This window comes from Salmo salar, chromosome 02, assembly GCF_965601325.2.
Source record: "Salmo salar chromosome 02, fSalSal1, whole genome shotgun sequence".
Taxonomy (NCBI): Eukaryota; Metazoa; Chordata; class Actinopteri; order Salmoniformes; family Salmonidae; genus Salmo; species Salmo salar.
The window spans coordinates 2,313,070-2,340,000 of record NC_138292.1 but is presented as its reverse complement, the minus strand read 5'-3'; the positions used below and the strand labels follow the sequence as shown (position 1 = coordinate 2,340,000).

Below are 26,931 nucleotides of genomic sequence, written 5' to 3'. Positions count from 1 at the left end.
TGGAGTGACTGGGGAGGGTGGAGGGACTGGGGAGGGGTGGAGGGACTGGGGAGGGTGGAGGGACTGGGGAGGGGTGGAGGCACTGGGGAGGGGTGGAGGGACTGGGGAGGGTGGAGGGACTTGGGAGGGATGGAGGCACTGGGGAGGGGTGGAGGGACTGGGGAGGGTGGAGGGACTGGTGAGGGGTGGAGGGACTGGGAAGGGGTGGAGGGACTGGGGAGGGGTGGAGGGACTGGGGAGGGGTGGAGGGACTGGGGAGGGTGGAGGGACTGGTGAGGGGTGGAGGGACTGGGGAGGGATGGAGGGACTGGGGAGAGTGGAGGGTCTGGGGAGGGGTGGAGGGACTGGGGAGGGGTGGAGGGACTGGGGAGGGTGGAGGGACTGGTGAGGGGTGGAGGGACTGGTGAGGGGTGGAGGGACTGGGGAGGGGTGGGGTGGGGTGGGGGAGAGTGGGGGTTAGAGATCACATGAAGAAAGGTTATGGTTGAAGTAGTCAATAATATCTATGCTGCCCTCATTCCTTTCTTCTCCTTCCCTCCAATTCAATTCAATTCAATTCAATGGGCTTTATTGGCATGAAATGGATAAACAAAAGTAAAATAAACAAAATGTGAACAGTAAACATTACGCTCACAAGTTCCAAAAGAATAGACATTACATATGTCATATTATGTCTATATGCAGTGTTGTAACAATGTGCAAATAGTTAAAGTACAAAAGGGAAAATAAACATAAATATGGGTTGTATTTACAATGGTGTTTGTTCTTCACTGGTTGCCCTTTTCTTGTGACAACAGGTCACAAATCTTGCTGCTGTGATGTCACACTGTGGTATTTCACCCAGTAGATATGGGAGTTTATCAAAATCAGGTTTGTTTTCAAATTCTTTGTGGATCTGTTTAATCTGAGGGAAATATGTGTCTCTAATATGGTCCTACATTTGGCAGGAGGTTAGGAAGTGCAGCTCAGTTTCCACCTCATTTTGTGGGCAGTGTGCACATAGCCTGTCTTCGCTTGAGAGCCAGGTCTGCCTGCGGCGGCCTTTCTCAATAGGAAGGCTATGCTCACTGAGTCTGTACATAGTCAAAGCTTTCCTTAAGTTTGGGTCAGTCACAGTGGTCAGGTATTCTGCCAAATAACATTCTAGTTTGCTCAGTTTTTTTGTACATTTTTTCCTTTGTGTCAAGTAATTATCTTTTTGTTTTCTCATGATTTGGTTGGGTCTAATTGTGTTGCTGTCCTGGGGATCTGTGGGGTGTGTTTGTGTTTGTGAACAGAGACCCAGGATCAGCTTGCTTAGGGGACTCTTCTCCAGGTTCATCTCTCTGTAGGTGATGACTTTGTTATGTAAAGTTTGCGACTCGCTTCCTTTTAGGTGGTTGTAGAATTTAACGTCTCTTTTCTGGATTTTGATAATTAGCGGGTATCGGCCTAATTCTGCATTGTGTTTGACATTTTACGGTGTACATAGAGGATATTTTAGCAACATTCTGCATGCAGTCTCAATTTGGTGTTTGTCAATTCTTCTCTCCCTACCATCTCCTCTCTTTCTGTCTCCTCTCTATCTCCATCTCATCTCCTCTCTCCCTACCATCTCCTCTCTTTCTGTCTCCTCTCTATCTCCATCTCATCTCCTCTCTCCCTACCATCTCCTCTCTTTCTGTCTCCTCTCTATCTCCATCTCATCTCCTCTCTCCCTACCATCTCCTCTCTATCTCCTCTCTCTCTCCATCTCATCTCCTCTCTCCCTGTCTCCTCCCTATCTCCATCTCATCTCCTCTCTCCCTATCTCCTCTCTGTCTCCTCTCTCCCTATCTCCTCTCTGTCTCCTCTCCATCTCCTCTCTATCTCCTCTCTGTCTCCTCTCTGTCTCCTCTCTGTCTCCTCTCCGTCTCCTATCTTTCTGTCTCCTCTCTATCTCCTCTCTATCTCCTCTCTCTCTTTGTTTTTCTGCACTAACTGTTCTATGTCTTATTGATTGTTCAATGTTGAAATGGAACTTGAAAGTAAGCATTTCATTGGACGATGTATGCCATGCGTATCCCGTACATACGACTAATCTAACTGGAAACTTGGCTGTTATTTTGAGTGCGTAGTGAACTTCTCTCACACTAACTGTGGCTGTATACTGCCCTCTAGTGGTGTGATGTTGTACATACATACATGCATACATGCATACATACATACATACATACATACATACATACATACATACATACAACGTCAAATAGCAGGAGAGATATATTATTTTCCTTTTTTTTATTTTATTCAAATTGAAACCAAAAAGAAAGCAGAAAAAGTTGAACCCACTGATGTAAACAAACTGTTAGGATCCCACCTGGAAGAAGACATGAGTCATCACATGACCGTCTGCAGAAAATTAACAACAGAATCATCATAGAACTCCTTCCTGTTGCATCTTCTTCTAAACACCGGTCCTCTCTCAATTATTTCATTCATTTTCCAAGAGGTTTTTTTCTGTTATCGCTGAATTTTGGTTGAATGTTGTTTTAATGTTTTTTTTCCCCCCCTCAACATTATATCTCCAAAACTAAACTTCCCATTATGTAGAGTCAGGTCAGGTGGGCAGATTTACAAGGTGTGAGCTCAGGACAGATAGCCAATCAGACTCTTTGGTGTTACTTTAATCAGCCAATCAGACTCCTTGGTGTTACTGTACTCAGCCAATCAGCCTCCTTGGTGTTACTTTAATCAGCCTTCTTGGTGGTACTTTAATCAGCCAATCAGCCTCCTTGGTGTTACTGTAATCAGCCAATCAGCCTCCTTGGTGTTACTGTACTCAGCCAATCAGCCTCCTTGGTGTTACTTTAATCAGCCTTCTTGGTGGTACTTTAATCAGCCAATCAGCCTCCTTGGTGTTACTGTAATCAGCCAATCAGCCTCCTTGGTGTTACTGTACTCAGCCAATCAGCCTCCTTGGTGGTACTTTAATCAGCCAATCAGCCTCCTTGGTGTTACTGTAATCAGCCAATCAGCCTCCTTGGTGGTGCTGTAATCAGAACGGTACTGAACAGTATACAGTACAGTTATCACGAGGTAGATCTTGGATATACCATTGTTAAATCTACAAGCCTCGAGAAGCCTCGAGAAGCCTCGAGAAGCCTCGAGGTGGCTCTAAAACAACTTCACCTCCCCAGCCAACACTACGGTTCTGACTGGCTGACTGGCTGACTGGCTCCCCAATACTGAACACTTGATAGCAGCTAACGCATTAAAGTCAATTCTCAAAAAATTGCAACACAAACATTTAAAAAAAAATGTATGTTTTATTTTACTTTTCTTTTTTCCTCTCTCAGACAAGATAGCTAAAGATGAGCAGATAAGCTACCAGAAACTAGCATGGTGTCTTTGTAGACGGTAGTATCCTATCCCTTCAGTAACGGGGCTCAGTGGATGAGCTTTACATCCTGTAACATGGTTTGTGTTTGTTATAACAGTGGAGAGAGATTGTGTGATTTTACATTGGATAAACCACCATCACTATATCAGGGACTGAAGGGTTTACTCTGTTTCTCGAGCAGATTTCTCTCAGATTATATTGGGTTATGATAAAACTGAGCTTTCTCTGTGGCGCAGTTCTCTGACCTGTTACACACCTTGTTGCTGAAGGTATGAGTGACACATGACTGCACCAATGGTAGAACTCTATGAACACCTTAACCCCAGCAGAGCCAATGGGAAGAGTCCTAAGCACACAAGTCCAACCCTCAAACCATCTAATGTACAGTGCATCATACAACAAAAGCAAGAAAGCCAAATGGAAAAGTTAAAATATGAATTTTTAAAAAATCTCTCGCTCTACTCCACTGTCTCTACCTGTTTGTTCTTCTGTGGTATAAAAGCTGTTGTCTGTTGGCTGCATTTGATCCACAGCTATAAAAAGACTAAAGAAAATTGTCACCAATTTCTTTAACACTATTGCTTCATTTTGAACACGTCCCTTTGTACACAGAAACTCTTGTCTATATACGTTTTCACTAGAAGTTGAATTTTTTGGTTATTTTTGTTTCATTTCTTGTTTTGCGATGAGACAAGCAATAGCAGGCAAAAAAAATAAAACTGTAGTACTTTGTAAAAAAAAAATATTGCAAGTAAAAACACACTAATGCCATGTTAAGTAACTAAAACATTTTTCATCGATAAACTGCATTTCCCACAATACAGCGGTTATATATTTTTATTGCCCCCTCCCACCTACTATCACCATGGAGATTCTCTTCTCCCCAAACACAAATGACTACAAACCACATAATTTAAAATCTTCTTCATACAGTTCTCTTTATAACCTGTACATTGATGTCCATAGATTTAATCTCGGTGTATCTGGAACCGTGGAAAGCATTCATAAGCCTCTTGATATGCACTCAAGTCATTATTGTTTTTACAGATGTTTTTAAACAATTTCAGACGAAAGGACCGACGAGTTTCCAACGTCTGAGAAATTAAGGCAAAAAAAATATGTTACTTTTTTTTATTTTTTCTCTAGAAAACTACATTTTAAATCATGAAAATAATAAAAAATATAGTAGCTTAATATCAAAGGAAGACAACCCGTTTAATTTGTTTGTTTGTTCTCTAGAACTTTACCTCCTCTTCTATTAAAAAGTGTCCTGATCTGAAAACCTACCTGCACATTCACACGGATATTTGTCTGTTTGTTCATTTTTAAGTTCATTTTTTTGTCTGTTCTTTTATTTATTTATATTTTTATATGTTTTTCACTCTGTTCTTTTCTTTTTTCGAAGGACGACTCCAGTTTAATGCTGGCCCGCTCAATAAACTCAATGTCCCATACCGCACCTCTCCATCTTCTGAGACTTTATCTAAATCACAATCACAACCTCTCTCTCTCTCTCCCATCTCTTCTCTCTTCTCTCTCTCTCCCATCTTCTCTCTCTCCCATCTCTTCTCTCTCTCTCCCATCTTCTCTCTCTCCCATCTTCTCTCTCTCCCATCTTCTCTCTCTCCCATCTCTTCTCTCTTCTCTCTCATCTTCTCTCTTCTCTCTCCCATCTCTTCTCTTCCTCTATCTCTTCTCTCTTTCTTCTCTCTCTCTCAGGACAGATAAAACAAAGTATTTTTTTGATGCCCGTGCAAAGATAAAACGATCTCTTTTTGTCCTCCTTTTGTCATCCATTATTTTTTCCTCCCTCCATCCCTCCAGTGCTTCTGTGCAGCCCCCTGTCTCAAGGCAATGCAGTTACCGGAAACAATCACTCCTCATCCTCTTGTTATCTGAGAAAGAGAAAGAAAATATTTAACCTTTAATTTAACAGGGAGTCATGTTGAGACATAGGTCTCTTTTACAGATGAGCATCACACTATACAGGTCAATACAGGGAGTCATGCTGAGACATAGGTCTCTTTTACAGATGAGCATCACACTATACAGGTCAATACAGGGAGTCATGCTGAGACATAGGTCTCTTTTACAGATGAGCATCACACTATACAGGTCAATACAGGGAGTCATGCTGAGACATAGGTCTCTTTTACAGATGAGCATCACACTATACAGGTCAATACAGGGAGTCATGCTGAGACATAGGTCTCTTTTACAGATGAGCATCACACTATACAGGTCAATACAGGGAGTCATGCTGAGACATAGGCCTCTTTTACAGATGAGCATCACACTATACAGGTCAATACAGGGAGTCATGCTGAGACATAGGCCTCTTTTACAGATGAGCATCACACTATACAGGTCAATACAGGGAGTCATGCTGAGACATAGGCCTCTTTTACAGATGAGCATTGTAAACACATCAAATTACACTATACACGTCAATACACATCAAACTACACTATACACATCAATACACATCAAATTACACTATACACATCAAATTACACTATACACATCAATGCACACATCAATATACAAAATACATATCAATATACAATAAACACATCAATATACACAATACAAATTTGTTCTTAACTGACTTAGTTAAATAAAATAAATAAAAATAAATGCAACAATACAAATCAATACACACATCAATATACCCTGTACACATCAATATACCCTGTACACATCAATATACCCTGTACACATCAATATACACTATACACATTAATATACATATCAATATACACTATACACATTAAAACACATCAATATACCCTGTACACATCAATATACACTATACACATTAATATACATATCAATATACACTATACACATTAAAACACATCAATATACCCTGTACACATCAATATGCACTATACACATTAATATACACTATACACATTAATATACATACCAATATACACTATACACATTAAAACACATCAATATACCCTGTACACATCAATATGCACTATACACATTAATATACACTATACACATTAATATACATACCAATATACACTATACACATTAAAACACATCAATATACCCTGTACACATCAATATGCACTATACACATTAATATACATCAATGTACTCTATACACTTCAATATACACTATACACACCAATATACAACAATATACACACCAATATACATCAATATACACTAAACACATCAATATACATCAATAGACACTATACATATCAATATACACTATACACATTAATATACACTACACATTAATATACACTATATACATCAACATGCATTAATATACATCAATATACACTAAATACCCTGTACACATCAATATGCACTATACACATTAATATACACTATACACTTCAATACACTTCAATATACACTATACACACCAATATACACTAAACACATCAATATACCCTGTACACATCAATCTACACTATACACACCAATATACATCAATATACCCTATACACTATACACATCAATACACATCAATATACATCAATATACACTATACACATCAATACACATCAATATACACTATACACACCAATATACATCAATATACCCTGTACACATCAATCTACACTATACACATCAATATACATCAATATACCCTGTACACATCAATTTACACTATACACATCAATATACATCAATATACCCTGTACACATCAATCTACATCAATATACATCAACATACACTATATACATCAACATGCATCAATATACACTATATACATCAATATACACTATACACACCAATATACAACACTATACACACCAATATACACTAAACACATCAATATACCCTGTACACATCAATCTACACTATATACATCAATATACACTATACACTATACACATCAATACACATCAATATACACTATACACATTAATATACACTATACACATCTATACACATCAATATACACTATATACATCACTACACATCAATATACACTATATACATCAATATACACTATATATCAAAACACATCAATATACACTATATATATATCACTACACATCAATATACACTATATATATATCACTACACATCAATATACACTATATACATCAATATACACTATATATATCACTACACATCAATATAGACTATACACACCAATATACACATTACACATCAATACACACCAATATACAGAAGAAAGCAAAGCAAGAGAAGCGGGGAGAGGGAAAGACAATGAGAGAGACCCCAGCTATCCACAGAGTAGTAGACATGTAGCAGGTGTGTGTGTGTGTGTGTGTTTACTTAGTCTGTTGGTAGGAGTAGGCAGGTGAGTCGTTGTCCAGGTGTGGCTGTCCGTTAGGGTCCTGTGAGGAGGGGGGTACAGTCTGGGGCGAGTCCTCTGTTACCACTGCCTGATAAGAGAAGGAAGAACCAGGAAAAGACACAGGAAATGAGGTCACAGTTATCATAAGTCAGGAAGAGACACAGGAAATTAGGTCATTGATATCTTTAGGGTTCATTCTTGAGATTTGAGATTCACGTTCATAACTTAGACTTTTTTTGTGAATCATCCAATGATCCCAAATGGAATATACAGTACATTACCCCCCAAAAAAACACAAACACTTGAATTACAAACTGAGATCTCACAGTCAGGTCACCCCGTGATACAAGTCAGTATTCCACGTCGATCCATGTCTGAGGACGTCGGGAGATAACTTGGAAACCGGACATTAGGGACAACAGTGAACGCTGTTACCTTCAAGTAGGTTTTGGTTTTACTAGGGCATTGTGGACAGGGATGGCAGATGGGCGGTTGCATGTTTGAACCCAGCGATAGAAACCTGTTTTTGAGATTTTTGTATTTAAGCCTATCCCAAACCTTAATTGGAGTTAATGCCTCTGAAACTTAACCTGTAAACACGGCAAAATTTCACGTTTGGAACAACATTGAAATTTGACGTTTTGAGAAACATGGATAAACGTCCAATTCTGACGTGAGGCTGTGAGACCTAGTTGGATCTTAATGAGGATTTAAGCCCTTAGTTAAAGTGTGGATGTTATGGGTTTGCAGTAAGTACTGCATGGTGCATGGGTGGTGAGTGCAGCTGTTTTATACTTACTTCCATTGGATTAAGGCCTTACTTTGGGAATGTATGTTGAGAGTGTTACTGCTGCATGGTGTGTGTTGTGGGTGGTGTTGGTTAGGGTGTTGTAGGTTATGGTGTTGTGGGTGGTGTTGGTTAGGGTGTTGTGGGTTAGGGTGTTGTGGGTGGTGTGGGTTATGGTGTTGTGGGTTATGGTGTTGTGGGTCAGGGTGTTGTGGGTTATGGCGTTGTGGGTTATGGCGTTGTGGGTTATGGCGTTGTGGGTTATGGCATTGTAGGTTAGGGTGATGTAGGTTAGGGTGATGTAGGTTAGGGTGTTGTGGGTTAGGGTGATGTAGGTTATGGTGATGTAGGTTAGGGTTAGGGTGTTGTAGGTTATGGTGATGTAGGTTAGGGTTAGGGTGATGTAGGTTATGGTGATGTAGGTTAGGGTTAGGATGTTGTAGGTTAGGGTTAGGGTGTTGTAGGTTAGGGTGTTGTGGGTTAGGGTTAGGGTGTTGTAGGTTAGGGTTAGGGTGTTGTGGGTTAGGGTGTTGTAGGTTAGGGTGTTGTAGGTTAGGGTTAGGATGTTGTAGGTTAGGGTTAGGATGTTGTAGGTTAGGGTTAGGGTGTTGTGGGTTAGGGTGTTGTAGGTTAGGGTGTTGTAGGTTAGGGTTAGGGTGTTGTAGGTTAGGGTTAGGGTGTTGTAGGTTAGGGTTAGGGTGTTGTAGGTTAGGGTTAGGGTGTTGTAGGTTAGGGTTAGGGTGTTGTAGGTTAGGGTTAGGGTGTTGTGGGTTAGGGTGTTGTGGGTTATGGTGTTGTAGGTTAGGGTGTTGTAGGTCAGGGTTAGGGGGTTGTAGGTCAGGGTGTTGTAGGTTAGGGTTAGGGTGTTGTAGGTTAGGGTTAGGGTGTTGTAGGTTAGGGTTAGGGTGTTGTAGGTTAGGGTGTTGTAGGTCAGGGTTAGGGTGTTGTAGGTTAGTGGGTTGTAGGTTAGGGTGTTGTAGGTCAGGGTTAGGGTGTTGTAGGTTAGTGTGTTGTAGGTTAGGGTGTTGTAGGTTAGGGTTAGGGTGTTGTAGGTTAGTGTGTTGTAGGTTAGGGTGTTGTAGGTTAGGGTTAGGGTGTTGTAGGTTAGGGTGTTGTAGGTTAGTGTGTTGTAGGTTAGGGTGTTTTAGGTTAGGGTGTTGTAGGTTAGGGTGTTGTAGGTTAGGGTGTTGTAGGTTAGGGTTAGTGTGTTGTAGGTTAGGGTGTTGTAGGTTAGTGTGTTGTAGGTTAGGGTGTTGTAGGTTAGGGTGTTGTAGGTTAAGGTTAGGGTGTTGTAGGTTAGGGTGTTGTAGGTTAGGGTTAGGGTGTTGTAGGTTAGGGTTAGGGTGTTGTAGGTTAGGGTGTTGTAGGTTAGGGTTAGGGTGTTGTAGGTTAGGGTGTTGTAAGTTAGGGTGTTGTAGGTTAGGGTGTTGTAGGTTAGGGTGTTGTAGGTTAGGGTGTTGTAGGTTAGGGTTAGGGTGTTGTAGGTTAGGGTTAGGGTGTTGTAGGTTAGGGTTAGGGTGTTGTAGGTTAGGGTTAGGGTGTTGTAGGTTAGGGTGTTGTAGGTTAGGGTGTTGTAGGTTAGGGTGTTGTAGGTTAGGGTTAGGGTGTTGTAGGTTAGGGTGTTGTAGGTTAGGGTGTTGTAGGTTAGGGTTAGGGTGTTGTAGGTTAGGGTTAGGGTGTTGTAGGTTAGGGTTAGTTCTGCATGGTAAAGAGTTTAACTTACGTCTACTGAGAGGGTGGAGCCAGGCACTGCAGTGTACTGAGGAATGTAGGCTCCTTGAACTGGAGCAGCTGCTGCAGACATGTACTGCTGTTAGAGAGCAGGAGAAACACCTTTATATTACAGTCATTTAGCAGAATGACTTACACTCAGTACATTCATCTGCAGATAGCTAGGTGGACCAGTCATAGTCAGTACATTCATCTCCAGATAGCTAGGTGGACCAGTCATAGTCAGTACATTCATCTCCAGATAGCTAGGTGGACCAGTCATAGTCAGTACATTCATCTCCAGATAGCTAGGTGGACCAGTCATAGTCAGTACATTCATCTCCAGATAGCTAGGTGGACCAGTCATAGTCAGTACATTCATCTCCAGATAGCTAGGTGGACCAGTCATAGTCATTACATTCATCTACAGATAGCTAGGTGGGACAACCACATATCACAGTCATAGTCAATACATTGAGGGGGGGAGGGGTCAAGGTCAGAGTCAGTAAGGGGGGGAGGGGTCAAGGTCAGAGTCAGTAAGGGGGGGAGGGGTCAAGGTCAGAGTTAGTAAGGGGGGAGGGGTCAAGGTCAGAGTCAGTAAAAGGGGGAGGGGTCAAGGTCAGAGTCAGTAAAAGGGGGAGGGGTCAAGGTCAGAGTCAGTAAGGGGGGGAGGGGTCAAGGTCAGAGTTAGTAAGGGGGGAGGGGTCAAGGTCAGAGTTAGTAAGGGGGGAGGGGTCAAGGTCAGAGTAGGTAAGGGGGGGAGGGGTCAAGGTCAGAGTAGGTAAGGGGGGGAGGGGTCAAGGTCAGAGTCAGTAAGGGGGGGAGGGGTCAAGGTCAGAGTCAGTAAGGGGGGGAGGGGTCAAGGTCAGAGTCAGTAAGGGGGGGAGGGGTCAAGGTCAGAGTCAGTAAGGGGGGGAGGGGTCAAGGTCAGAGTTAGTAAGGGGGGAGGGGTCAAGGTCAGAGTTAGTAAGGGGGGGAGGGGTCAAGGTCAGAGTCAGTAAGGGGGGGAGGGGTCAAGGTCAGAGTTAGTAAGGGGGGAGGGGTCAAGGTCAGAGTTAGTAAGGGGGGGAGGGGTTAACTGGGAGTGTTAGTACATGAAAGGCTTTTATTTTTTTTGGGGGGGGGGTTGAGAAGGGGGGTGCTGTGGGTTTCTTTAAGATACAGAAAAGGAAACAAATTAGAGAACAGAGATCTGGAGGGGGGTTACAGTGAGATTAGTAGGAGAACAGAGATCTGGAAGGGGGTTACAGTGAGATTAGTAGGAGAACAGAGACCTGGAGGGGGGTTACAGTGAGATTAGTAGGAGAACAGAGACCTGGAGGGGGGTTACAGTGAGATTAGTAGGAGAACAGAGACCTGGAGGGGGGTTACAGTGAGATTAGTAGGAGAACAGAGATCTGGAAGGGGGTTACAGTGAGATTAGTAGGAGAACAGAGACCTGGAGGGGGGTTACAGTGAGATTAGTAGGAGAACAGAGACCTGGAGGGGGGTTACAGTGAGATTAGTAGGAGAACAGACCTGGAGGGGGGTTACAGTGAGATTAGTAGGAGAACAGAGACCTGGAGGGGGGTTACAGTGAGATTAGTAGGAGAACAGAGACCTGGAGGGGGGTTACAGTGAGATTAGTAGGAGAACAGAGACCTGGAGGGGGGTTACAGTGAGATTAGTAGGAGAACAGAGACCTGGAGGGGGGTTACAGTGAGATTAGTAGGAGAACAGAGACCTGGAGGGGGGTTACAGTGAGATTAGTAGGAGAACAGAGACCTGGAGGGGGGTTACAGTGAGATTAGTAGGAGAACAGAGATCTGGAAGGGGGTTACAGTGAGATTAGTAGGAGAACAGAGACCTGGAGGGGGGTTACAGTGAGATTAGTAGGAGAACAGAGACCTGGAGGGGGGTTACAGTGAGATTAGTAGGAGAACAGACCTGGAGGGGGGTTACAGTGAGATTAGTAGGAGAACAGAGACCTGGAGGGGGGTTACAGTGAGATTAGTAGGAGAACAGAGACCTGGAGGGGGGTTACAGTGAGATTAGTAGGAGAACAGAGATCTGGAGGGGGGTTACAGTGAGATTAGTAGGAGAACAGAGACCTGGAGGGGGGTTACAGTGAGATTAGTAGGAGAACAGAGACCTGGAGGGGGGTTACAGTGAGATTAGTAGGAGAACAGACCTGGAGGGGGGTTACAGTGAGATTAGTAGGAGAACAGAGATCTGGAGGGGGGTTACAGTGAGATTAGTAGGAGAACAGAGACCTGGAGGGGGGTTGTAGTGAGATTAGTAGGAGAACAGAGATCTGGAGGGGGGTTACAGTGAGATTAGTAGGAGAACAGACCTGGAGAGGGGTTACAGTGAGATTAGTAGGAGAACAGAGACCTGGAGGGGGGTTACAGTGAGATTAGTAGGAGAACAGAGACCTGGAGGGGGGTTACAGTGAGATTAGTAGGAGAACAGAGACCTGGAGGGGGGTTACAGTGAGATTAGTAGGAGAACAGAGACCTGGAGGGGGGTTACAGTGAGATTAGTAGGAGAACAGACCTGGAGGGGGGTTACAGTGAGATTAGTAGGAGAACAGAGACCTGGAGGGGGGTTACAGTGAGATTAGTAGGAGAACAGAGATCTGGAGGGGGGTTACAGTGAGATTAGTAGGAGAACAGAGATCTGGAGGGGGGTTACAGTGAGATTAGTAGGAGAACAGACCTGGAGGGGGGTTACAGTGAGATTAGTAGGAGAACAGAGACCTGGAGGGGGGTTACAGTGAGATTAGTAGGAGAACAGACCTGGAGGGGGGTTACAGTGAGATTAGTAGGAGAACAGAGATCTGGAGGGGGGTTACAGTGAGATTAGTAGGAGAACAGAGATCTGGAGGGGGGTTACAGTGAGATTAGTAGGAGAACAGACCTGGAGGGGGGTTACAGTGAGATTAGTAGGAGAACAGAGACCTGGAGGGGGGTTACAGTGAGATTAGTAGGAGAACAGAGATCTGGAGGGGGGTTACAGTGAGATTAGTAGGAGAACAGAGACCTGGAGGGGGGTTACAGTGAGATTAGTAGGAGAACAGAGACCTGGAGGGGGGTTACAGTGAGATTAGTAGGAGAACAGAGACCTGGAGGGGGGTTACAGTGAGATTAGTAGGAGAACAGAGAGCTGTAGGGGGGTTACAGTGAGATTAGTAGGAGAACAGAGAGCTGGAGGGGGGTTACAGTGAGATTAGTAGGAGAACAGAGACCTGGAGGGGGGTTACAGTGAGATTAGTAGGAGAACAGACCTGGAGGGGGGTTACAGTGAGATTAGTAGGAGAACAGAGACCTGGAGGGGGGTTACAGTGAGATTAGTAGGAGAACAGAGATCTGGAGGGGGGTTACAGTGAGATTAGTAGGAGAACAGAGATCTGGAGGGGGGTTACAGTGAGATTAGTAGGAGAACAGACCTGGAGGGGGGTTACAGTGAGATTAGTAGGAGAACAGAGACCTGGAGGGGGGTTACAGTGAGATTAGTAGGAGAACAGACCTGGAGGGGGGTTACAGTGAGATTAGTAGGAGAACAGAGACCTGGAGGGGGGTTACAGTGAGTTTAGTAGGAGAACAGACCTGGAGGGGGGGGTTACAGTGAGATTAGTAGGAGAACAGACCTGGAGGGGGGTTACAGTGAGTTTAGTAGGAGAACAGAGACCTGGAGGGGGGGGGGGGGTTACAGTGAGATTAGTAGGAGAACAGAGACCTGGAGGGGGGTTACAGTGAGATTAGTAGGAGAACAGAGCCTGGAGGGGGGTTACAGTGAGATTAGTAGGAGAACAGAGACCTGGAGGGGGGTTACAGTGAGATTAGTAGGAGAACAGAGACCTGGAGGGGGGTTACAGTGAGATTAGTAGGAGAACAGGGACCTGGAGGGGGGTTACAGTGAGATTAGTAGGAGAACAGAGACCTGGAGGGGGGTTACAGTGAGATTAGTAGGAGAACAGAGATCTGGAGGGGGGTTACAGTGAGATTAGTAGGAGAACAGAGACCTGGAGGGGGGTTACAGTGAGATTAGTAGGAGAACAGAGACCTGGAGGGGGGTTACAGTGAGATTAGTAGGAGAACAGAGACCTGGAGGGGGGTTACAGTGAGATTAGTAGGAGAACAGAGACCTGGAGGGGGGTTACAGTGAGATTAGTAGGAGAACAGAGACCTGGAGGGGGGTTACAGTGAGATTAGTAGGAGAACAGAGACCTGGAGGGGGGTTACAGTGAGATTAGTAGGAGAACAGAGACCTGGAGGGGGGTTACAGTGAGATTAGTAGGAGAACAGAGACCTGGAGGGGGGTTACAGTGAGATTAGTAGGAGAACAGAGACCTGGAGGGGGGTTACAGTGAGATTAGTAGGAGAACAGAGACCTGGAGGGGGGTTACAGTGAGATTAGTAGGAGAACAGAGATCTGGAGGGGGGTTACAGTGAGATTAGTAGGAGAACAGAGACCTGGAGGGGGGTTACAGTGAGATTAGTAGGAGAACAGAGACCTGGAGGGGGGGGGGGTTACAGTGAGATTAGTAGGAGAACAGAGACCTGGAGGGGGGGGGGGGTTACAGTGAGATTAGTAGGAGAACAGAGATCTGGAGGGGGGTTACAGTGAGATTAGTAGGAGAACAGAGACCTGGAGGGGGGTTACAGTGAGATTAGTAGGAGAACAGAGATCTGGAGGGGGGTTACAGTGAGATTAGTAGGAGAACAGACCTGGAGGGGGGTTACAGTGAGATTAGTAGGAGAACAGAGACCTGGAGGGGGGTTACAGTGAGTTTAGTAGGAGAACAGAGACCTGGAGGGGGGGGGTTACAGTGAGATTAGTAGGAGAACAGAGATCTGGAGGGGGGTTGTAGTGAGATTAGTAGGAGAACAGACCTGGAGGGGGGGTTACAGTGAGATTAGTAGGAGAACAGAGATCTGGAGGGGGGTTACAGTGAGATTAGTAGGAGAACAGAGATCTGGAGGGGGGTTACAGTGAGATTAGTAGGAGAACAGAGACCTGGAGGGGGGTTACAGTGAGATTAGTAGGAGAACAGACCTGGAGGGGGGTTACAGTGAGATTAGTAGGAGAACAGAGACCTGGAGGGGGGTTACAGTGAGATTAGTAGGAGAACAGACCTGGAGGGGGGTTACAGTGAGATTAGTAGGAGAACAGAGACCTGGAGGGGGGTTACAGTGAGATTAGTAGGAGAACAGAGACCTGGAGGGGGGTTACAGTGAGATTAGTAGGAGAACAGACCTGGAGGGGGGTTACAGTGAGATTAGTAGGAGAACAGAGACCTGGAGGGGGGTTACAGTGAGATTAGTAGGAGAACAGAGACCTGGAGGGTGGTTACAGTGAGATTAGTAGGAGAACAGAGACCTGGAGGGGGGTTACAGTGAGATTAGTAGGAGAACAGAGACCTGGAGGGGGGTTACAGTGAGATTAGTAGGAGAACAGAGACCTGGAGGGGGGTTACAGTGAGATTAGTAGGAGAACAGAGACCTGGAGGGGGGTTACAGTGAGATTAGTAGGAGAACAGAGACCTGGAGGGGGGTTACAGTGAGATTAGTAGGAGAACAGAGACCTGGAGGGGGGTTACAGTGAGATTAGTAGGAGAACAGACCTGGAGGGGGGTTACAGTGAGATTAGTAGGAGAACAGAGACCTGGAGGGGGGTTACAGTGAGATTAGTAGGAGAACAGAGACCTGGAGGGGGGTTACAGTGAGATTAGTAGGAGAACAGAGACCTGGAGGGGGGTTACAGTGAGATTAGTAGGAGAACAGGGACCTGGAGGGGGGTTACAGTGAGATTAGTAGGAGAACAGAGACCTGGAGGGGGGGTTACAGTGAGATTAGTAGGAGAACAGAGACCTGGAGGGGGGTTACAGTGAGATTAGTAGGAGAACAGACCTGGAGGGGGGTTACAGTGAGATTAGTAGGAGAACAGAGACCTGGAGGGGGGTTACAGTGAGATTGGTAAGAAAAGAACAGAATTCTTTAACCAGGGGCGGGGCCTTCGTCAGGGTTGCAATCTGAGCCCTGCACTCTTCAATATTTACATTAACGAATTGGCCACTATTCTAGAAAAATCCTCAGCCCCTGGTGTTAGTCTCCACAATTCAGAAGTTAAATGCCTACTCTTCGCAGATGACCTATGCCTGATGTCACCCACAGCACCTGGCCTACAGCAGAGCCTGGACCTGCTAGAGCAGTACTGCCAGACCTGGGCCCTGGCAGTAAACCCCAAAAAGACTAAAATAATGATTTTCCAGAGAAGATCCAGATCTCAGGGAATTAGACCAAAGTTCTCAATTGGTACAAAATATATAGAGTACTGTACACACTACAATTACTTAGGTTTAAAAATAAGCTCAACTGGACACCTTAATGAGGCAGTGAATGAACTGAGAGAGAAAGCACGCAGGGCATTCTACGCCATTAAAAAGCAAATTCAAATTGAAATACCTATTAAAATTTGGCTAAAACTAATTGAATATGTCATTGAACCAATTGCACTTTATGGCAGCGAGGTGTGGGGTCCACTTGCAAAACAAGATTTCATCAAATGGGACAAACACCCCATTGAAACCCTACATGCAGAGTTCTGTAAGATTCTCCTACGTGTCCAGAGGAAAACTACAAACAATGCATGCAGGGCAGAATTAGGCCAATATCCACTAATAATAAAAACTCAAAAAAGAGCAATTAAGTTTTGGAAACATCTAAAATACAGTGACCCCCTCTCATATCATTACCAAGCCCTGCAATGCCAAGAGCTGAGCAAAGAAAAGAGTCCCCTCATCCAGCTGGTCCTGGGGCTGAGTTCACAAACCTGTTCTACTAACACACTGAAGCCTCAGGACCCTCATCCAGCTGGTCCTGGGGCTGAGTTCACAAACCTGTTCTACTAACACACTGAAGCCTCAGGACCAGAACATCCAATCAATCAGAATAAACCAAATTACAACACAGTCAAAACAAAACTACATTACTTATTGGGAAACACAAGCACAAACACAAAGCAAAATGCAGTGCTATCTGGCCCTAAATCGACAGTACACTATGGCTAAATATTTGACCATGGTTACTGATCAAAACCTTAGAAAAACCTTGACAAAGTACAGGCTCAGTGAGCACAGCCTTGCCATTGAGAAGGGTAGACACAGGAAAACCTGGCTCCCTGTAGAGGAAAGGCTGTGCAACCACTGCACCACAGCAGAACCTGAGACGGAGCTGCATTTCCTGACAAGATGTCAAAAATATAAAACAATTAGAGAGTGTCATTTCCCCAAATTTGAAACCCTTATTCAAGGTTTCAAAGACCTCTCTGATGAGGATAGGCTACCCGTCCTGTTGGGGGAGGACGCAGAGAGCTGTGGGTTGGCAGCGCACTACATTGCTGTCTGCCATAAGTTGAGGGACAGTGTCTGACAGACCAATAAACCTGCACATGTCCTCTACTGTATGATTATTGTTATTGTTCAATGTGTTGGTTATTTTGACCCTTGGTTATTGTTGTTACTGTTGTCCCGTTGACAATATTTGATTCTCATTTTTATTTATTTTTATATTGTAAATATCCAAAATAAGCTTTGGCAATATGTATATTGTTACGTCATGCCAATAAAGCGAATTGAATTGAATTGAATTGAATTGATTAGTAGGAGAACACGACCTGGAGGGGGGTTACAGTGAGATTAGTAGGAGAACACGACCTGGAGGGGGGTTACAGTGAGATTAGTAGGAGAACAGAGACCTGGAGGGGGGTTACAGTGAGATTAGTAGGAGAACAGCCTCTAGTAAAGATGAGGTCAAGCCTATTGCCGTGTGAGCGGGAGAGGACTGGGAAAGAGTGAGGCAAGCTGGCAAGGAGGCAAGGAGGAAATGGAAGGAGTTGAAAATAAATTCATCGAAAGCAGACGTCGGGAGGTTGATGTTGCCAAGTACGAAGATCAATGAGCCATCGTCAGGAAATGAGTTTATCAAGGTGTCAAGTTTATTAAAAAGACTAAGGACACCTGGTGGGGGAGAGATGACACAGCAGGATTACAGTCAGAGGGACTTACGGTTCCTGTGTTTCCCAGAGACATGTGGTTCATCTGATGTGTTATAGGAGCCATCATACTGGAGGGCTGCATGGGCAGGGAGAGGTCCATAGCTGGGGTTATCACAGCACCCTGGTGGATGGAGGGGAGAGAGAGGGAGAGGGGGAGAGAGAGGGAGAGAGGGAGAGGGGGAGAGAGACAGGGAGAGAGAGAGGGGAATAGAGAGAGAGAGAGAGAGAGAGAGAGAGAGAGAGAGAGAGACAGGGAGAGAGAGAGAGAGAGAGAGAGAGCCAGGGAGAGAGAGAGAGGAGATGCTGATGAAAATGTGTTCTTAGAAACATGAGATACTGTATTAAAACTGTCTAAATGAGATACTGTATTAATCTTACATCTAGGTGTTCTGCTAGCGGAACACCGCTCCAATATCCAATGATAGAGCGTGGCGCGAATTACAAACTCCTCAAAAATCCAAAAACTTCAATATATCGTTTCCAAATAATGATGTTAGACAAGAAAACATTTTTGAGAGGGTTGAAAATGGATTGTTTCTCCATGTAACCCACATACAAATTAGCATAGTTAGGAGCCATGGGGGATCCCATAGCAGTACCCTTCGTCTGAATAAAGAAATCATTTAGAAACATGAAATAGTTATGTGTGAGTACTATTTCAGCCAATGTTGTAATGCAGGCACTGGAAGGTAGTTCATTAGGGTCACGTTGCAGAAGAAAATGTTCCATGGCTTCAATACCGCCCCCAAGTGGAATATGTGTATAACGACTCAACATCAAAAGTAACTAACAAGGTGTTCTCAGGCAGAGGATCAAGAGATTCAATGATAGAGATCATACTGCTGGTGTCCTTTACAAGTAACATTCTTGTGTAATTTCGGCAAAGTATAGAAAGTGGCAATTTTAGGGTGTTGAATGGCCAGAAAGTCATATTCTTTTTTGGTTATCTGACCAGAATTTAAATAACCATCTAGGACAGTAAAGATAGTATTCTGAAATTGGGAAGTAGGGTCACTTCTGAGTTTCTTGTAAAAGGTGTTGTCAAGCAGTTGTCTATGACACTCATTTACATAAGCTGTCCTACCCATGAGTACAACCGACCCACCCTTATCAGCAGGACGAATAAGGACTGACGTATCGGATTGTAAGTCAAGCAAAGCTTGTTTTTCATCCTTAGGTAAATTATGGAAAGATTTGAACTCCTGTTTGTTCTTAAGGAGATGAACAACATATTTTTCAACAAGTCTGCAATATGTCTCGATAGAGTGATTGCGATTGGCTGGAGGTACAAAATAACTCTTGCTTCTAAAAGGAGTCGGAGTATGTACAGGTAAGTAACCTACTGGTTCAATAGAAGTGTCAGGCTTAGGGGAGCTAAAGTATTCCCTTAAACGGATGTTTCTAAAAAAACTTAAACACGTCTACCTTAACGTCAAAATCGTTGCACTGTGTTGTAGGCACAAAGATAACCCTTTATTAAGCAAAGAGACATGGGCAGGGCTCAATATCTTGCTTGATAAATTAAAGACACTCAGTCCCGTGGGTTCTGGGACCGTGTGAACGGTCTCCTCTGCCTCTGATAGTCGTTTCTTCTTACCCCGTCGGGTGCGGCATCTCGTCGATGCGCGTGCCTGCGGCCACCTGCGCCCTTCCGTCGGCCCAGTCTCTCATTGAATAAAAACCTGCCACTGGAAGCCGATGAGGCGCTGGTTGTAGAGTGTTGGTCAGACGGGGGTGGATCAAAGTAAGTGTCATCCCTCCTGCGTCTGACATGGAGAGGAGGAGCAGGACCTCCTCTGTCAGGGTTTCTCCAGAAGTAGACTTTATCCTCGGCCTTGTCTTTTTTGTCTTGGTTGAATTTCTTGATTTTAAGTTCCTTTATTTCTGTAGACAACTTGTCCGGGAGCGCTTGGTTAGTTCTCATCAGTTCATTGAATATGACATCATCATTAACAGCTATTTGTAGAGCTGTGCGTTTGTCTTTAATCGTATTATCCATTTCACAAAAATCCTTTTTCAACTGGTCAACAATTAATGTCATTAAATCAATAGAGCATTTGTTCAGGATGGCACACCAGCGCTCACAGAAATCATCTGTGCGCTGTCCCAATGAAGGCTCTTTTTGCCACCTGAGTCCCCGTGGAATAATGCCTTGACGCACGTAATCACTAAGAGTGACTATATGTAGATGCGTTCTCGTCTGGCGCTTAGATAAATGTGACAGTTTAGTTTGCTGTAGTTTGCCCTACAGCCAATTCTGTCGAATCAAAAGAATTTGTATAAAACAAATCAGATTTCGACAGAAATATGGCTGAGACGCAAGGAAAGTTCAAGGAGAGGGGGTACAACAATGATCAGATTAATATTGCCATTGAGAAAATTCAAAACAAAACATGACCTTTTTCAAGGTCAGTCTCGTAAAAAGACGCATTCTTGCGTTCTCACTACCCGCTATTCAAAGTGCTCTGAACAAATTAAAGGAATCGTTCACAAACATTGGCACATTCTGAAATATGATGATAGTCTCGGTAATGTGTTTTCTGACCTTCCCCTGGTCGTATTCTCGCGGGGCAGAAATCTCAGAGACCAATTGTTACACTCTGATTTACCACCCCAAGATATTCCTGAACAACGCCTATTTGCGCCCCTACTGGATGGAAATTACAAGTGTAATGGCTGTGCTCAATGCAATGGCACTTATAAATGTAGATCCTTCAAACACCCCCAAACAGGGAAATCTATCCCAATTAAAGGTGTTATTACGTGTTCCACTAAGGCAGTTATTTATCTTATAACTTGTCCTTGTGGTAAAAATTATGTGGGTAAAACAAAGCGTGAATTAAAAGTACGTATCTCAGAGCATCGTAGCACCATTAGGTGCAAAAACTTGACTTACCCAGTTGCGGCCCACTTTTTGGAAGCAAACCATTCGATTTCGTCTCTGCGTTATATTGGCATCGAACATGTCACCCTCCCGAGGAGAGGGTGTGACCTTGATAATTTATTGTTAAAACGAGAGGCTGGCTGGATCTTTAATTTAAAGACCCTTGCTCCCTTCGGTCTCAACATAGACTTTGATCTGAAGCCATTCTTGTGATTTTGCCATTGTAATTGTTTGTTAGATACATTTTAGACTACAAATGCTATGATCGTATGCTATCCATTTGTTTGTCTTTTGTATGTTCTTTGTATGCCATTTTTTAAATATTTGAGTTAACCAATGATATTAGGCCACATTTGGCCATGATTACAAACACCTGTGTGTCTCTTGACACTATATAAATGACTCATCTCGCAGTGTTTGTGATGATACCCTGATGAAGACAGCTTTGCTGTCCAAACGTTGGTTATTAGGTTATTACATTTTTGCATCTGAGCTCTTTAGAGTGTGCGGCTTTCCCTTATTTTCTAGTTTTCTACTCCGCTAGCCAGCACCTCGCCTTTATAGGTGTGCGTTTCTTTTCTCTAGATTGGTCAACACTACTGACAGGTCAACACTACTGACAGGTCTAACACTACTGACAGGTCTAACAGTACTGACAGGTCTAACAGTACTGACAGGTCAACACTACTGACAGGTCAACACTACTGACAGGTCTAACAGTACTGACAGGTCAACACTACTGACAGGTCTAACAGTACTGACAGGTCTAACAGTACTGACAGGTCTAACAGTACTGACAGGTCAACACTACTGACAGGTCAACACTACTGACAGGTCTAACACTACTGACAGGTCAACACTACTGACAGGTCTAACAGTACTGACAGGTCTAACAGTACTGACAGGTCTAACAGTACTGACAGTTCTAACAGTGCTGACAGGTCAACACTACTGACATGTCTAACACTACTGACAGTTCTAACACTACTGACAGGTCTAACACTACTGACAGGTCTAACACTACTGACAGGTCAACACTACTGACAGTTCTAACAGTACTGACAGTTCTAACAGTACTGACAGGTCAACACTACTGACAGGTCAACACTACTGACAGGTCAACACTACTGACAGGTCTCACACTACTGACAGGTCTCACACTACTGACAGGTCTCACACTACTGACAGGTCAACACTACTGACAGGTCTAATACTACTGACAGGTCTAACACTACTGACAGGTCTAACACTACTGACAGGTCAACACTACTGACAGGTCTAACACTACTGACAGGTATAACACTACTGACAGGTCTAATACTACTGACAGGTCAACACTACTGACAGGTAAACACTACTGACAGGTCTAACACTACTGACAGGTCTAACAGTACTGACAGGTCTAACACTACTGACAGTTCTAACACTACTGACAGTTCTAACAGTACTGACAGGTCTAACACTACTGACAGGTCTAACACTACTGACAGGTGTAACACCACTGACAGTTCTAACAGTACTGACAGGTCTAACACTACTGACAGGTTTAACACCACTGACAGTTCTAACACCAGTGACAGGTCTAACACCACTGACAGTTCTAACACCACTGACAGTTCTAACACCACTGACAGTTCTAACACTACTGACAGGTCTAACACTACTGACAGGTCTAACACTACTGACAGGTCTATCTAAGGTCAGTCTACACAGAAGTTAACAAATCATCTGTCCACCACACAGCCTGATCTGACAGAACTCTTATTCAGATCACAAAGTAGTCACCACATTAGATTAGACAGTTTTACAGTAAGTTTCTCTTTATCCGAAAAAATAGTTTTTCACATAAAACTTTGTATTGCGTTTTTTCCCAATACAGCACACTCCTCTTGTAAGAATAACAACCATGATTCACCCTGGATAATTGATTCTTAAAGAATGTATTCTTAATTGATTCTTAAACAATTGATTCTTAAATAATGCATTTTTAATTTATTCTTAAAGAATGTATTCTTAATTTATTCTTAAAGAATGTATTCTTAATTGATTCTTAAAGAATGTATTCATATTTGATTCTTAAACACTGTATTCTTAATTGATTCTTAAATAATGTATTTTTAATTGATTCTTAAACAATGTATTCTTAATTGATTCTTAAACAATGTATTCTTAATTGATTCTTAAACAATGTATCCTTAATTGATTCTTAAACAATGTATTCTTAATTGATTCTTAAACAATGTATTCTTAATTGATTCTTAAACAATGTATCCTTAATTGATTATTTAAAGGGAAGCACATAGCGTAGGCATATTTCAGTCCTGTAGTTTCTGGAAATGATTTGTGTATTATCTTAACCCCCAAAATGACCTCCTGATAATGTCCACTGAACTGACACATGTTTTACTCACACGCACAAGCATGCGCACACGTGCACACGCGCACATGCACACAGGGATTACTTCACTTTCAGAGACCCTTTTGATTGGCAGATCTGAATACCAGGGTTGTTGCCATTAGCCACATTTCCAATATTAAAGTATGGGAACAGTCTCTCAGTGAATCTGACTTTAAGAGTGTAGATAGGTGTCATGAGTTTGGGGTCGTAGAAGGACACCTCCCCTCTGTTGTAGTCCAGCTGCACTCTGATCCTCTGGGGTCTCCTCTTCAGAGCGATGATGTCACCTCCTCCTCCTATGTACGTCCCACTGTGCTGCGATATACACCACATTCCATTCTTTGGTGTTGCATCACGCTCCCGCTTCCTGTCAATGGACTCTTTAGCCACGCCCAAAACCCAGTCAGGATGGTCCCCCACCTCCAGCTCCCAGCTGTGTGTTCCTGAGCTGAACCCCTCAGAGCCAAGAACATTTGTGTACCTCATAAATCGCTCTGGGTTGTTAACGAACGGCTGGGATGTGCCTGGTCTTCTCACACTGGTCAGATCATCAGTCAGAGAGAGACTGGGATGTGCAGTGTTTGGGTCCAGAATCACAGGAGTGTATTTGAGGATCCCCTGCATCTTCTCCCAGACTCTGAACTGCAGGTTTCCCAGGTGTTTGGCCTCGTCTATCAGAGCTCCTGAGACCAGCTGTGGATACAGCAGTAAGTACTGGGATCTTTCCTTTGTGGTCTTGAAGTTCTGCAGGAATGAGATGTCTTCAGCTTTCAGCTCCTCCTCTATGGTTCTGATTGCGTCTGAAAGTGATGATATCTTTCTGCTCATCTCTTCAATCTTCTTTTTCATCATCTGACTCTTCTGCTCCTCTTCCTCCCTCAGTGCTGCTATCCTGGCTGCCTCTTCATCTCGTAGAAACTGGTGAAGCTTCTTAAACTCGTAGTTAATCTGTTTCTCTGTGTGCTGAACCTGACTTTGAATGTGTTCTGCTGTTTTATCACAGGTTAGTTTAATGTCATTAAAGAGCTCTAGGTTCTTCTGTAAGGGCTTCAGGGCAGTGTGCAGTTCCTCCTTAAGCTCCTGGACAACCTCATCTACAGGGACACAGTCATGAGATTTATGTACCTTTGAATCGCGACACACCAAGCAGATAGGCTGTTTATCCTTCAGACAGAAGAGTTTGAATTTCTCACTGTGCAGACTGCAGAGCACCTCAGACTCAGCTGAAGCTCTCTGACTCCCCTCCTGTATCTCAGACCCAACTGAAGCTCTCTTGCTTCTCTCCTGTAAGAAGGCTTCACATGCGTCATTTAACGCCAGGTTACGAGGAGGTTGAGTCGTAGCTATAGGAAATCTTCTCCTACAAACTGGACATTTCCAAGGTTTCTTATCCGCCCAGTATTCCTGCTGACAGACTTTACAGAAGCTGTGGCCACATGCCAGGATGACAGGATCCTTGAAGATGTCACAGCAGATAGGACAGGAGAATCTGTCTTCTGGTAGAGATGATCCGGATGCCATTATCTCACACCGCTCCTCTCCCTGTTCTGTAACAGCTTCTGTACTTTACTCTCCACAGCTTCCACTTTTCAAGGGAAAGTAATCCACTCAAATACAGTCCCAAATCCCCCCCCCCCCCTCCCCCCCAAAAAAGGTGAAGCTGCACTTGGAGATGACAGTTCTGACAACGATATGTCCTTCTAAAATCTCTCTGTCTTACCACATGAATCCCCCCCCCAAAAAAAACCCCATTGTGGATTCAGCTAGAGCGGAACACCGTAGAGCTCAACGTGTAACAGTAGTGAGCTGTACTCAGCTTGCCCTCAGCGTTTACAGACAACCAAGAGTGGTTAGACAGGTAAGTTGTGTGTTTCAGTTTGATGCCAACAAAGCCCTGATCAGCCAATCAGCGATGACATTTTGAGAGGTCGTTTACATTTTGGGTTATCAAGAAACCTTTATATCATGCAGGAAAAAGGATTGGTTGAACTTGTGTAGTGGTGTAACTATAGGAGAATGACTGGAATGTAATAGCTGGTTTTACATATAATGACAAAGGTTTTTTTAATGGTATCGGTCAGTGCCCCTCAAAACATACAGGGAGTGATCACACCTCTGTTGGTACTAGTGACAACAACAAACAGTAACTCCCTGTTGACACCACAGTAAGCTGGGTGGCTTGGTTCTCCTATCCTTACTGGGATCGAAAATCCTCAAAAGTCCCCACAAGTATGGTAAAACAAGGAAAATATGCTCTCTCCTGGGGCCATTTCATACGTCCCCATGAGGAGAAAGGCTATTTTAAACTTAGGGGTTTGGATTAGGGTTAGGGTTACGGTTAGGGTAAGGGTTTAGTGGTTAGGTTCAGGGTTACAGGTCAGGGTAAGGGTTATTTTAAGGGTTAGGTTTAGGGTTAAGGGTTAGGGTAAGGGTTAGGGTAAGGGTTAGGTTTAGGGTTAGGTTTAGGGTTAGGGTAAGGGTTAGGGTTATGGGTTAGGTTTAGGGTTATAGGTTAGGGTAAGGGTTAGGTTTAGGGTTAGGTTTAGGGTTAGGGTAAGGGTTAGGGTTATGGGTTAGGTTTAGGGTTATAGGTTAGGGTAAGGGTTAGGTTTAGGGTTAGGTTTAGTATAGGTTAGGGGAAGGGTTATTTTAAGGGTTAGGTTTAGGGTTAAGGGTTAGGTTTAGGGTTAAGGGTTAGGTTTAGGGTTATAGGTTAGGGAAAATAGGATTTTGAATGGAAATACATGTTAGGGTCCCCAGAAGGATAGAAACTGTAGGGAGCTGGAAGTGGCACAGTACTGTTTATTTCTGTCAAGTACCGATAGTTAACATTTATATTTACATTTTAGTCATTTAGCAGACGCTCTTATCCAGAGCGACTTACAGTAGTGAATGCATACATTTCATTTCATGCATTTAATGTTTTTTTTTTTTGTACTGTTAACAAGAACAAGCTCTCAGGATGTCTGGAATCAAACCTATTTACCACACACACACACACACACACACACACACACACACACACACACACACACACACACACACACACACACACACACACACACACACACACAGGAAGCAGAAGGAGATGATTCAGAATGAAGCAGCACCTGTGTTAACTAAGACCAGAGGTAGATCACATGACACCTAGACCAGAGGTAGATCACATGACACCAAGACCAGAGGTAGATCACATGACACCTAGACCAGAGGTAGATCACATGACACCAAGACCAGAGGTAGATCACATGACACCTAGACCAGAGGTAGATCACATGACACCAAGACCAGAGGTAAACCACATGACACCTAGACCAGAGGTAGATCACATGACACCTAGACCAGAGGTAGATCACATGACACCTAGACCAGAGGTAGATCACATGACACCTAGACCAGAGGTAGATCACATGACACCTAGACCAGAGGTAGATCACATGACACCTAGACCAA

At 43.8% G+C, this 26,931-nt stretch overlaps 2 protein-coding genes across 2 annotated transcripts in view; both read right to left on the bottom strand.

Moving 5' to 3' along the window:
* Positions 1–3,267: 3,267 nt before the first annotated feature.
* Positions 3,268–26,931, bottom strand: part of LOC123727355 (RNA-binding motif, single-stranded-interacting protein 3) — a 74,813-nt gene continuing 51,149 nt past the window's right edge. The window contains exons 9-12 of the mRNA XM_082968527.1: positions 18,207–18,317; positions 10,173–10,259; positions 7,641–7,750; positions 3,268–5,256 (exon numbers count right to left, since the gene is read on the bottom strand). Coding sequence (XP_082824653.1) covers positions 5,253–5,256; positions 7,641–7,750; positions 10,173–10,259; positions 18,207–18,317 — 312 coding nt within the window. The 3' untranslated portion in view covers positions 3,268–5,252. The remainder of the gene's footprint in view (positions 5,257–7,640; positions 7,751–10,172; positions 10,260–18,206; positions 18,318–26,931) is intronic.
* LOC106597425 (zinc-binding protein A33) lies at positions 22,875–25,208 on the bottom strand. The gene has a single exon (XM_014188620.3). It carries the CDS (start codon positions 24,997–24,999, stop codon positions 23,539–23,541), a length of 1,461 nt encoding a protein of 486 aa, XP_014044095.2. The 5' UTR covers positions 25,000–25,208; the 3' UTR covers positions 22,875–23,538.

Excerpts from the sequence above, each read along its gene's own strand:
- LOC106597425 (XM_014188620.3), bottom strand. The coding sequence starts at position 24,999 with ATGGCATCCGGATCATCTCTACCAGAAGACAGATTCTCCTGTCCTATC.